Source organism: Astatotilapia calliptera, chromosome 22, assembly GCF_964374335.1.
Source record: "Astatotilapia calliptera chromosome 22, fAstCal68.1, whole genome shotgun sequence".
Lineage (NCBI taxonomy): Eukaryota > Metazoa > Chordata > Actinopteri > Cichliformes > Cichlidae > Astatotilapia > Astatotilapia calliptera.
Window position 1 is genome coordinate 8785350 of NC_137442.1, and position 13645 is coordinate 8798994.

The window sequence follows — 13645 nt, forward strand, 5'->3', positions numbered from 1 at the left end:
ATCTACTGCCCCTTAACCTAAACATTTAATTTGAAATAATGTCAAAATGCAACAGCACAAAATGCTGCCAGTTTACGAAATATTACACTGAGAAAATTCCTCAGAAACCAGTTTGCTTTGATGAGGGATTTGTTTCTGTTTACCCTGTACAGGAAAGGAGGCATCTTGTTCTATTTACTGAAATCAGCAGCAGACTTTCTGACTTTTAGACCTAACAAATATGTGAAAATCACTCGTAACATGTAACGTGTTTTAAGTTGCTCTAAATGTGAGTGATGCGGCGGTGAGGTTAGGGTTGAGCTTTTCATTCAAGGGTGTGGCTGCTCCTCTCCATCGGCCAGTGACAGGAGCGACAGTAGCAGATGCATAACCAGCAAATGTATGCGTAACATATTAAAGCTTTGTAATAAAGCACCTTATCTCTGGATAAATCCCACGCTCCACCTGAGTCTCAGTTCTCAGGACCTCACATGGCCGCCAACAATTTCTAACAGAAGATTTCACCCTTATATCATAAACATTCATTCTTCAGCCTCACTCTTGTCAGAGAGAGAAACATGAGTAAAACCTGCGCTTACAGCGAGTACAACATTCACTCCCTGAGCTTCTGGTAGAGTGCTGGTCATTAATGAAATTTACTTACAGCATCTGTTTGTTTACAAGTTTATAAATGTGCCTCATTTGGATCAGGCCCAAGTTGTTACTGAGAGTCATGCCTGATGTGTGGATTCTGCTCAGTCTGCAACAAATGTTTCTGGCAAAACTTCACCTACTTCCAAGATGCATGGAGAAGACAAAGATCTGATGACATGAAGACTCCACGACACTTAAAGTATTAGGGAACAGCTTTATTAAGCTATTCCCTAATACGGTGGAGTGTGTCGGTGGAGTCTTCACATCATCAGATTCTGCTCAGCCCACTGTTGTTGAGTCCACCTCGGCAGTGTTGCAACAGATTTGAGATTTACCACAGTTAACTGTAAACAGATTGCATGTAAGTGCCAACTTGACCCTGTTAATTAAAAAAATGATTGAAGCAGACTGTCACCGCCTTATTGCCAATTTATCCCCATTTTATCGCTGTTCTGATACACCAATGCTGCTTTGAAGAGTGAAACTGACTGGGAGTCATCACAGACCAGTTCCCCATCCCTGACCACTTCAAGCAGGGCCATTACAAGTTGATTGCACATGGTCACTATAATTTTGATCGCGTTGCGGTTTCAACCACTGTTTTTGCTAGTGCGACTGTAGCTTAAGCTACCGGTAATAGAATAAAAGCAAAGCTAAACGAGTACACACACACACACATGTTGCTGGTTGTGCCACATATTTTTGACTGCATGCATCTTAGGCATGTAGATCTGAGTCTGAAAAGCTCTAATTAACACACAGAGACTACCAGTCATTTTTTGAAACACATTCTGGATCTTGGGTGTAGCGCTACACTATAAGTTTTATTACTGAAGCTCAAATGTTTTATTTCAACAACCTATAAGACAAAGAAGGTGTAGTCAGTGCACTTTAGATGTGCTTGGAGGATTTTGTGCTTCCAGGTTTCCATGCTAGTAGTTTCCCACACTTCCCCTCTCCTTACTATGATAAAACCCTAAATCCTCCACTTGCTATGACTTTGTATTTACCAAAGACAAATGAGATCAATCTTATCTCTTAAGTCTCAGCAACAAAGCAAACAAACATTTTCCACAAATGTTTAACTGTTCTTTTAAATGACTATGAGTCAGAGGATTTCCACACAAAAAAAAGAGGAAAAAACTTCTAAGTTGTGATTTGATGGCCAAAAATTTCCTGGCAAAAGTGATAAGTGAGTCATATGATAATCAAAAATGCTATCAGTGCCTGGAGATATAGTACGGTCGTTTTGTGCTGGAGGGTAATAAAAACCATATTGTTTCATCAATTAGGGGGCTCGATGGGGATTTCGCTCTATAATTTTTTCCATGCAGTGGATTAGAAGTATTTAAATTCTGTCTTGTAAAAGTAAAAAAAGTCTCACCATCATCAAGGTACATCTGGTCCAGCTCTTGTGGTTCTTGTTTGATGCTGACAGCCAGTGGCGAGGGACTGCCATCCTCCTGCAGGGAAGAGCGAGCCCTCTCTGGCACTTTGGGGTGCTGCTGAGCGGCTGGGCTTGTGCTGCCGCTCACCGGCTGCGCTGGTGTCATGCAGTGGGTTGGAGAAAAGGGGGCGTCAGTCGGGCTGGAGGCCTGCGAGGTTGGGGAGGAGGAGCAGCTGCTGGGCGAGTAGAGGTTGGGTGGCTGGTAGCGCCCGGGAGTCTCCTGAATGATAGAGACGTGCGGGATCGGGGACTGCGAGCCCGGCTGTTGGACGGCCGGGCTCGCAGGGAGGCATTTTGAGAAGGGTGAGGGTGGGAGATCGTGCTGTTTAGGGCTGGTGCTCGGAGGTGAGGAGGAGGAGGGCTTGGCTGCAAGTTTCTGCTGGCTGGCTGAATAAGGCCCGCCAACAACACATGGCCTGAGGTCAGAGGTCATCATCGGAGCCATGACTTGTGAGGGGTAATATGGCTTTGGGAGTAAGGACAAGCCAGGGCCATGTTGGGTGCACATCAGAGGAGCATCATAGTCATCGCGAGGCTCCGTCTTTATTGTTGGAACTGAAGGAAAACAGAAGGAAAAGCTAAATGAGTAAACACATATTCCAACCATCCTGCAAGTGTGAGTGAGCGAGTGAGTTAGTGAGTGGGTTTGTGGCTAGGATACACACTGCCAAACAAACACTCTCATCAATGAGTCTCTGTGTTAGGGCCTGAGCTCCCCCACCCAACAGAAAACATTCACAAAAGTAGAAAAAAGAAGTAAAAAAAGGGATGAGTCATCAACACGAGAAAAATCTGGCTGCTTCTATAATAAAAGCCCTGTTTTCTTTGGATCCTGTTCTGGTGCTAATATCCACTACAGTACATGTGCGATATGATATATGTTGCAGCAGCAGCAGCAGCTTCGTGCTCAGCAGGGTTCAGTAATTTCAAAGAAAATTACTGCCTCCTTACCGAGACAAAGCAAGAGTTTAACTGAACGCAAACACATGAAATTGGGTCTTTGGGGTGTCGGAGGATTGCGGAGGACCAACGCTGAGTTCAAATGAGCCACGTCTTGTTTTCAGTCGCTGTCATCTTGGCCATCCGTCCAGATTTCACAGCGAAACATATTGGACACAAAGTTTCAAAATGCGGGCCATCAATCAGCTGCAGCCAATGACACCACATCAATCTTATATAACAAGCGTTTCAGTGCGGTTACAAGCACACGACAGCACAGCTTTGACCCTGAACTGCATCACTGCATCATCAAACTGGATCTATTTCTTCTACTTTTTTTCTGCCGAGCATATTTTAGATCATAATATGAAGCATGTGCTTGAAATAGAAGCTGAAATACTTAATAACTCATGCTTTATTCTTCTTGTTCTTGTCACGCTTGTTTGATTTGCCGACTGTCTACTGATTTTATGTAATTCTGCATCTTTCTCGGGGATGTCTCTTTAAAAAGATATTTTTAATCTTAGAGGGAGTTCCCGAGCTAAATAAAAAGGCTAATTAGATTAAAAGGAGTGAAACTAGGACGTGTCATGCATGGTGAAGCCTCGCCTGTCAACAACTGTAAAAGAGGAACTGCAATGAGATAGTTACACAAACCGCACGACTAAAATAGCAAACGCACCCCTATTTTGGGTCTGTTTGGAGGAAGTGTGTCTGCCTGCTTGTGGAGGGTAGATGCATGCATGTGCAAAGAAGGGTGCAGAAGAAGTGCAAATAGTTTGTTTTGCCAGAAAAGAGAGCCTGCCCTTGGGTTTCCGGAGTGAGAAGATCAACCATGTGTACTACGTGTCCCAAAATAAATCTGTTGTTTTTGTGTGAGCTGTTGAAACACCTGCTGTTGATGAAAAAAAGAGAAAAAGGTACAGATGTGATTTCTTCAAAACAGAAGCAAAGAACCTGAGGCGTAAATCAGAGCGGAACAAAACGATTTACAGATTTCTTTAATTGATTATTTCGCTTAAACGCATCAAATTTAGAAATGTGATTGAAAAAAAAAATCACGCGCATTTTGAATTTGACGTCAGCAATGCATTTAAAAATGTTGGAGGACGACAAAAGACTGGAAAAGGGTTGTAATGCTAAAAAAAGCTCTACACAGCCCACAACATGTTAGCGATGTGTAAAAACTGCTTTTCAAAATATAGATACTGTGAAAGACTACATGAGAATAAGCTTTTCAATCTAAACCTTTCATCATCTGCGTTCATACTAACATCAAATGATCCAAAGAATCTGTAGAAAACTCCAGATTTCAGTCAAAGACGATGCTGAAAACAACGCCAAATAGTGAATGGTTGTGATCGTCAGGTCAGATGTGAAGAACAGATATAAAAAAAAAACCCCATAAATGCTGCTGCCTTCTCTTTTTAGATTAACTTGGGTGAAGGGGAAAACTTCAAAATCTTAGGTTGTTTTTGGAAAACACTGACACAATACCCTTCAAGGATCAGTGATGACATCGGGGGTCCATCTTACTCGCACGTCTGTGAAGGCTTCATTAATGCTACATCATTTAACTGTCAGCCTGCTCACGTTACAATGGCACAACTCCATAGCAAAAGAGTGCGGGTACCAAACTGGTGCTCATCCAGTCCTAGTTTGGCATTTGGCGCTTTATGAAACAAAAAACAATGACAAAGAAAACACCTGAGGCGAAAATCCCATATTTAGGAAAAATGGGGAACTTTTACTTTCAAAAGTGCAGCAAAGACCTCCCTCAGTCCTCCTTTTCTTAAACAAATTGCTGTAATCAAATTCAAAACGAGTATTTTTTTTAGCAAACAATAAAACAATTGAGCCTCAACATCTGAAAGGTTGTCTTTGTATTATTTTCAATTAACCATCAGGCTGAAAAGATTGGGAAATGACTGCATTCTGTCCAGACATCTCATTGAGGAACTGAGGCCTTGATCATTTTTTCCAGCTGTGTTTTTACTCAGTCTGTCCATTTGTTTAAACTTTCTCAATGATTTTCTCCCTTTCTAGAAGACTGGCAGATTATATTGTTCAGCCTGCTGGCTTGCTGCCTTAAAAGCTTTCACCTTCTAGGAGACACTGACCACACTTGCTGTCCCACAGTCTGTCCACTCCCTTACACTCTGCAGCCCGAGGACAATGCTCCACTTTCACGGCGGGGCAATCCGTCGCCCACGTACAGGGCCGGGCCAGTTCAGCTGAATCGCAGCTTTGAACCACCCACTGGATTTTCACTCCAAGCCTGGAGTGCAATTAGCAGTGGTTTTTACATTTCAGTTGGTGGGTCAATGTTTATATTTAGCTTGGCAAAAGGCTCTCTATTCAAATAACATGTTTTTCCCATGCCCCTTTCCCCACCCTCGTGTGTCCAGTTGCCTCAGCATTCATGCAGCAACAGGTATGGAAAAGAACAGATTTTATGGATTTCTTTTTACAATGGAGGAATAATAGCGTTGCTTTGTTCCTCCCTAGAAAACCACCAGACAAGGGGGGAATACAAACTGTTTGTTCTCGTCTTCAGAAGTAAAATCCCAGCGAAAATGTTTCTAATTAGTCTGTGATGTGGAAGGAAAAGAGCAGACTGAGAGTAGTGAGGGGCTGGCATGGTGACAAAAAAGTCAAAAACAAAAAATTAACCAAAAGTCTGGAGATTAATGGAGGGTTATATATGTATATTTTATTTTACTTTGTGACCAAAATGGTTTGACTATTTGGGTTTCAAGCTGACGGGACTGTTTTGTTAAATTAGCAAAAACGCAACTCTACACTAAATGATAATGAAAGCAGCTGTTTTTTTTTTAATTATTAAAACATGAACAAGACTAAATGGTGAGTGATACTATTGACCCCCAGCTTAACATATATCTGAAGACAGTTTTTACCTTATTCACACTATATTTTCCCTTTTTTTGCAGCTTCATCACATCAAAATTTGCTGAAAAAGAAGTTACAACATAAAGTGGATCCACTATGCTAATGTCCATTCACAGAGAATATTTTGCTGATTCAAAATAAATTCATCCAGAGTTCATGTTCAGGCTAAAACAAGTTGCTTTAGATCCCTTCCCCCTCCCTTTAAGATGGTAGTTCTCATGATTTGGACCTCATTTGTGAGGTATAGAGCCACTACAAAAAAGATGTTTAATGAATCAAAAAAAAATTGACATTTTTTCTAATGCTGTGGTGCTCACACTTTTTATTGTTAGTAAAAAGGGTCCGGAAAAGCTTTGAGATAAATGTTTTAAGTGATTTTCTTCTGATTGGCTGCTCCTCTAAACATTGACAGCAGGTGGGTGGGGCTTGTGTGCTCACAACCAGATTCAGGAGTAGAAAAAGGCAACTTGAAACAAAGCTTCTGGCTAAGAGTGAACATAGACTGACAGACTATTTTGAACTTTAGCCATTTTTATGAGCATCGTTTTATGAGCAGTGAGCATCCCTCACTGTAAGAGTATATGTAGGTAGCTTGATTTGGCTCTTACGAGCCTACAGGGATTTGGAGCTCCCCCTGAAATTGAACCAGAGAACTTTTTGTATGGCTAAAAAAATGTGTAAGCCACCACACTATGGACTCACTGTAACAGCAAACATATGAAAGGAGTTTAACATTTTATGAAGGACAGCGATGACCAAACCTATAAATTGCAGACTATAAAGACAAGTTTACCGGTGGCAGGGACGTAGGTGAAGCGCTGGTACTGGCTTCTTTTCCTCTTGCCATTGCAGATGTAGAAGTTCACGTGGACGGGAGTGGACAGTCTTTGGTTTCGGTAGGGAGGGATTTCAACAAGAAGCGAATTCTGCAACACAGAACAAGTTCTGTCATTAAAAACACACCATCTATTTAAATATCCATTTAATTAGCTTATAGCTTTGCATTTGCACTTAAACTTCTTAATTAGTACATATAAAAGGGGGAAGTCGTCACTGTGGCTTTACTTCTCTTGTTTGTCATATTGAAGAGGTAGTTGTGACAAAGAAACTGAGAACACTACATGCCCGTCTGTGCCAATTTGACAATCACAGGTAAACCCTGACAGCTACACAATCTGATTATTTTGGCAACATGTGTGTCACCCCCTGTTGGCCATTAGAAGGGGGAAAGGGGAACACAAAATCCAGGCTGCAGTCCCTTCCACTATATTGTAGCTTAAATTTAAGGGGCGGCAGATACAATGTAAAAATCTGGTTGTCATCTGAAAGCCACAAAGAGGCCATGAAGTAAGGTTAGAGGGAACTCTGGTTGTTTGCACAATGAATAACTCAGTCAAAGTGAATAAATTGAACCTGGGAGTGTCCAGATAGTTTATTTCCCCAGCAGAGCTTCCTGCTGAGAGTGAAGGCCAGAAGTGACCACACTCCTGGGTTCAGCCTGTGGACACATGAGCCCCATGTGTGTGTTTCTGTGCATGTGTGTGGGAATATATATGACCGAGTGTGTTGGAGGCGCTGCTCAGTAGTCAGGGAGGAAGTCATCCGTCTGCAAAACTGAGCTTCGGAGGACGGCCGGGCCTGACATGTACAGGTGAGAGCTGACACACGTTATATTAAATCACTACCACTGTAAAGCTAAGTGGAGCCAGATGAGGCTTTTCTACTTTTCTTACTCCCTGAAATCCATCGGCCCTTCAGAGAAATAGCAATTAAATTTCAGGAAAGGGTTCCTCATTTGGACTGTGTAAACTGTGTCCCGGTTAGGCAGCTGTATTTGCAGGATTCCACTGGTGTCACATGTAATTGAAGTCATTCAAATATTTCTGAAAGTTTTATGCCTGCATTTTGTGTGTTACATCATAAAATTGCAAATTGAGTTAAAACAAACACAAAAAGCAAAAGAAAATCTCAAAACAAGGTCTGGGAGGTTTAATATAATAAAACTGGTTCCTATCATGCAAACAGTGGGAAGGAAAAAAATGTGACAAATTGAACATAGAGGAGCATTTTTGGACTCCCTAAGTGAGTGCGTCAAGACCATCTATCTAGGTTTATATGAGAAATCTGTATCTAATTATAAGTAATTCTTAAAAAGAAAACGTAATCATCCCTCGTCTTCCCAGATCTGCGCTCATTGGGGCAGATCAGTCTGTTCAGGTGACGTATTCTGGATTCGTTGTTTGGCCTGAGATTAAACTTGGCCAAAGCAGCATCAGTGTTTGAAATGGGACCAATCCAGCAGACTGGACTGAGTGGGGAGGGACGGAGAGAGGGAGGCCCTTTGTCTATTCAAGCAGACAGATGTGCCCCAGCAGCCACTCTAAGTGAGTGTGTGTCTGTGTTTTGTAGAGGGAAGACACTGGGAGCAGGTGCAGAGCTTCACATTTATACACGCTCTAATCCCCTCGTCTATCTCCCAGACTCCCACCACGTCTCTGGCTCTGTCTTTCCCTCAGCTGTCTGAGCGCAAGACAGGATACACTGCCAGGCTCAAACCCCCACAGGTGGAGGGCTGAACTTTTGAACACCTTTTCCACACATTTCAAACACAACACTGAAGCTTCTGTCCTGGGTTGAGGAAATCAGCGCTGTTGTTACAGTCACAGTTTACTGATTCAGAACAAAAGGCAACGCTGGTATTGATACTTCATTAGGCATTTCATTAGGTACACCTGTTTGGTTGCTTGTTAATGTAAATGTGTAATCAACCAATCACATACCATCAGCACAAATAGACATGTAGACATGGTCAAGGTGATCTGCTGAGATGATTTAAGTGACTCTCAATCGCATCATTGTTGCTGCCATTTGAGAAACTGCTGATCTACTGCATCTAGTGCAGAGAATGGCTTGAAAACCAGACAATATCTGATGAGCAGCAGTTCTCTGGGTGAAAAAATGCCTTCTGGTTAATGCCAGAAGTCAGAGGAGAACTGCCAGACTGCTTTGAGATCTCAGGAAGGCAAAAGTAACTCAAATAACCACTTGTTACAACCAAAGTAAGCAGAAGATCATCTCTGAATGTGAAACCTTGCAGCAGATGGGCTACAGCAGAAGAAGACCACACCGGCTGCCACTCCTGTCAGCTAAGAATAGGAAGCCAAGGCTGCACTTCACACGGACTCATCACAACATGAAAGCATGGATCCATCCTGTCTGGTAACAACCATCAGGCTGGTGTAATGATGTGGGGGATGTTTTCTCGACACACTTCAGGAGTGTCACATAAACACCTGAACATTGTTAGTGGCCTTGTCAATCTTTTTACGACCACAGTGTATCCAACTTCTGATGCCTGCTTTGAGCAGGATAACAAACCATGTCACAAAACTCAAATAATCTCAAACTGGTGTCTTGAACATGACATTGAGTTTACTGCACTCAAATTGCCTCCACAGTCACCAGATCTCAATCCAATAGAGCACCATTGAGACGTGGTGGAACAACAGATTCATGTCGTGAATGTGCAGGAACTGTGCGATGCTGTCGTGTCATTATGGACCAAAAATATATGAGGAATGTTTTCAGCCCCTTGTTGAATCTATGCTATGAAAAACTGAGGAATTAAGGCAGTTGTGAAGGCAAAAGTGTGTCCAGTACAGAGACAGGAAGTGTTTGGTAAGTGCCCTCTTAGTTTCTTCCAGCCCTGTAAAATATTTCTTGTAAATAAATAAGAGATCAGATATAAAAAGTATAACAGTTGAATAATGAACACACATTCTTTTTGTAGTATTAGCTAAGGGGTTGGGTTATTTTGCCTTTCCTTACAGGTTTATGCTAAGCTAGTAGATGAATGACTAGAATAGTTTACAAATTTTAAAGACTTCTTGAACTTCCCATCTAATTATGTATAAGTTTACAGCAGATTTGTGATTCAATAAAAAAAAACAAATGCGTTGTTGTTGCTAAGGCAGGTTGTTCTTCATCACACTGAGTGGGGCTCCAGTCGCTCTCGGCTCTCTTAATTTAGACGTTAGATTGTTTTTCAGATGCGAAGACTAAACATTTTGGCATCGAGTTCAGATAAATGATTGGGAACAGCTGCTCTTTACACAGCGCTTTAATCCTGAAATGAGATCAGCTTTGTCACGATCACTGTGTCACATGTATCACTTACAGGCTTCGAGGCGTCTCTCTCAACCTTGGCCTCAGTCTCCCAGATGTGGTGACCGTCTAAAAGAAAGGACAGGAAAGAGAGAAAGACTTAGCAACGACGGTTCAGAAAATAACCCACCTACTTGGCTCCCAGCAGAAATGAAGAAATGCAATGAGTGTTGTTATTATTATCGGTTACATCAGTGATGTATAAAACAGCTCCGGAGAGCGGAGGATATCACGAACGTCACACTGTCTGACCCACGGCTCATGAGCTCATATCCTCGGTCTAACAAACCGGGGACAGACTTCGAGACAACAAAATCGCACAGAGAGAAATCTGATGCAATCCTGAAAAAAAAGAAAAGAAAAGCAGTCATACCAAAGAGATGAGCGACATCTTTGGTGGATGAGAGAAAGCTTGACTTCATCGCTGTGTGGAATCCCAACATGCTTGAGCAGCTGGTTGGCTCGTTAATGCGCAGCGACTGGAAACTGACAACTCGCCTCGACTTTCAAACCTCTCATTTCTTCTGTTCTCATAGGAATCTTTCCGCTATCCCCATATAATGATTGTTAAACGGTACTGGTACTTTTTTCTCTTCTTTTCTGGTAATGTGCGTTTTCTTCTGTTTAGCTGCCACAATAAAAATGGTTTTCCCATCAGGCAATAAAACGAGGCATCATGTGAACTGCTGGAAACACAGGCCTGCTAAAAAAAGCTCGGGTTTGATTTGTCATTTTGCCCAATGAGGTGTGAGTAAAACTATAATTTTCAACCAATTTATTAGACAGAGGGAAACCGCTGTGATTTCTTTAGACCCCTGACTCATTAACAAGGCTCTAAATTGACATTAAAGGGCTGTGAAATTGAAAACTTTACTTTAAAAGAAAGAAAAAGTCAGCCATGGCCAAATTTTTTTTGAAGAAAATTGACTCAGTGTCGCTCAACATGATGCCTGCAGTTTGACAAGTGGAGCGTTTGAATGGAGCAGACAGCTCAGTGGAGACGGACGGGACGCTCGGTGTTTGAGTAGACGGGAGTTGTGAGGTGGCACAGATGGAGGAGGTGCAGCTTGGCACTGACTGGAGAGCCGGAGACCTCTCTCTGCTCTGTTTGATCTCACTTTCATTTTTCTTATAGCTGCTGCACATGCCTGACACTTAGCATTAGAGTTTCAGGGTTGCTGCTCTCCAGGAAGAAGCGATAACATTCGTTTCGAATGAGTAATAGGGCTACAAATTCCTCTCAGACGATTTGAATCTTCGAGTGTCAAGTTTACGCTCATTATTTCAACTTTAACTCTAAACACAAAATAAAAGTCTTTTTTTTTTTTTACCAAATGTTTCCACAGAACTCCTTCATATGAAACAGACGGACTATCATCCAAGAAAAACCAACAAAAAAGGCTGAGATAGAGTGTGCTGTCACTTTAGTAATAACTCGAGGGAAACCTGAGAGGGGCTCAACTGAGAGCTGAGCTGTCACTTCTGGAGACATATTTTCAAACTCTTCAACAATCAGAAGCCTGTCTCAAATACTGTTTTTACAATACAGGCTCTGCTTGTACTAATTTAGTCAATTTTTCAGTGCACCTGCTGTAAGTAAGAATGTGGAACTGGGGCTGAGCTATTCTGAGCTATTAGAGCAAAGTTTTCTTTTTAAACCTGCTCTGTTAGACATTTAAAAGATCACTTATTATTTCTGCTAAATATCAAACATCTGACATGGTTTCTGCTGCCATTAGCCACACAGTGCTTAATAATGCATAATGTTTATGCTACAGTCAATATACACATGTAAATGTAAGTGGTTGAAATGACTTCAAAGGGATGGAAAGAACATTTCTGACGAGCTGCAAACCAGAAAAGAAAAAAGGAAACAATGCAACGCAGCCTGTGAATGCTGCAGATACATCAACAGGTTCGACTTGTCTTCCAGATGACACTTAATACGTCTCTTCGTGCAACCTTGTTGCGTGCAACTCAACATATATCATAAAACCTTGCTATTACTTGTTGTATGTTTGTCTTTTTTCACTGGTAAAATATTTTAATTCCATTTCAAGTAAATTTTCCCTACACGGTCTCTTTAGTACTTTAAAAACCCAGTGTAAATATTACATTATCATAGAAAGAAAGCCCACAATACAATAATTAGTATAAGTAAGCACTTATACAAAAAACAAAATGAAAAAAAAACAAAACTACTTCATCATTCAAATCTTCATCCTCGTGACCGTTCTAGATGAAACATGAAGGTATGAGAGGAAGACAGAAGGGGAATATACGACAACCTCCTACGTGAAATATTTATAACTTACTGACAGGAACAGTATGAAACTTCTGAGAAAAAAGTGACAGCTTATGACAATAAATTTTTCGTTACCTAAATTTTTCACTCTCTCTGTGGACGCTCATTATGTTCATGTCTGGCTCCACATTTCTCTTCTTGGACTCTACTAGAGATGCTTTGCATGATTCACAGTTCAAAATAATCATCAATCATCTCCAACTGGGCCTCCCCTCAGCTCATCCTCTGTCTGAAACAACACTTGTTACCTTTAAAATAACTTTCTTCTGATTGGTTGCCCCTCAAAAGAGTTGTGGGTGGGGCCACTGTGCTCACAGCCCGAGCTGTGTGCTACTGACATCATAAAGATCCAAAAGTAAGAAAGACTGTCTGAAACGAAGCCTTAGCTTTTGCCTCGAGGGGATTGCTTCTACATATAGTTAATTAATTATTCAACTTTGGATATGTTCAGTAGGAGCATTCGTCACTGTAAAGATACAGGTATGAGAGAAATGAAGGGAAGCATAAATGGTCTACTTTCATTCTAAAAACAAAATGAAATCTGAGAGTTAATAAATGTAAACAGCATTCTGAAAGCTTCAAGATAATCTGGTACAGATGCAAGGTGTAGAGTTATGGGAAGTGCACACACACACACACACACACACACACACACACACACACAGACTGGTGTGTGGTATTATGATTCAAACATAAGATTTATAAACAATATGGCAAAGAAACCTCCCTATAAACAGAAAAGAGAAGAAAAACAGCTCGTCATACAGGAAGTTCTCAGTGAAAAGAATATCTTTACGTAAGCAGCGCTGACAAACTTTAAAAATAGTTAACGTGACTAACACTAAAATCTGCGCGTTTGTCTGTTTTCTCAACCCCACTCTGTCTCCTCACTTCGGGAAGCTCTCCAGAAGGGAAGCCTTTCCAGTCATTGTCAATCCACAGGAGATGAACATGTTTTTTAGATCTCCCTCAATGTCTCTGTCTGTTTCTCCCCGTCTGCTTTTGCCTTCGCTCTCTCTGACTCACGCACATCATTTTTCACATCATCACAGAGATAGAAAATTTGAATTGAGCAATTTGTTCTCGGTGCCCAGCTACCTACTGCCAGGAAACTTCTCAAGAGCTAAAAAAAAGAGAGAGAAAGAGCTTTGAAAAGTTGAATGCGTGGGATGCCTTTGTTTGAAAAGACTGTACCGGATAATTGATAACCACAGAATGTAATTGATAACCACAGAATGTTCCAGAGT

The 13645-nt window shown here is 41.5% G+C and overlaps 1 protein-coding gene across 1 annotated transcript in view; it reads right to left on the minus strand.

Moving 5' to 3' along the window:
* Positions 1-13645, minus strand: part of nfatc1 (nuclear factor of activated T cells 1) — a 46850-nt gene that overhangs the window by 12788 nt on the left and 20417 nt on the right. The window contains exons 7-9 of the mRNA XM_026156793.2: positions 10107-10162; positions 6723-6855; positions 2018-2635 (exon numbers count right to left, since the gene is read on the minus strand). Coding sequence (XP_026012578.2) covers positions 2018-2635; positions 6723-6855; positions 10107-10162 — 807 coding nt within the window. The remainder of the gene's footprint in view (positions 1-2017; positions 2636-6722; positions 6856-10106; positions 10163-13645) is intronic.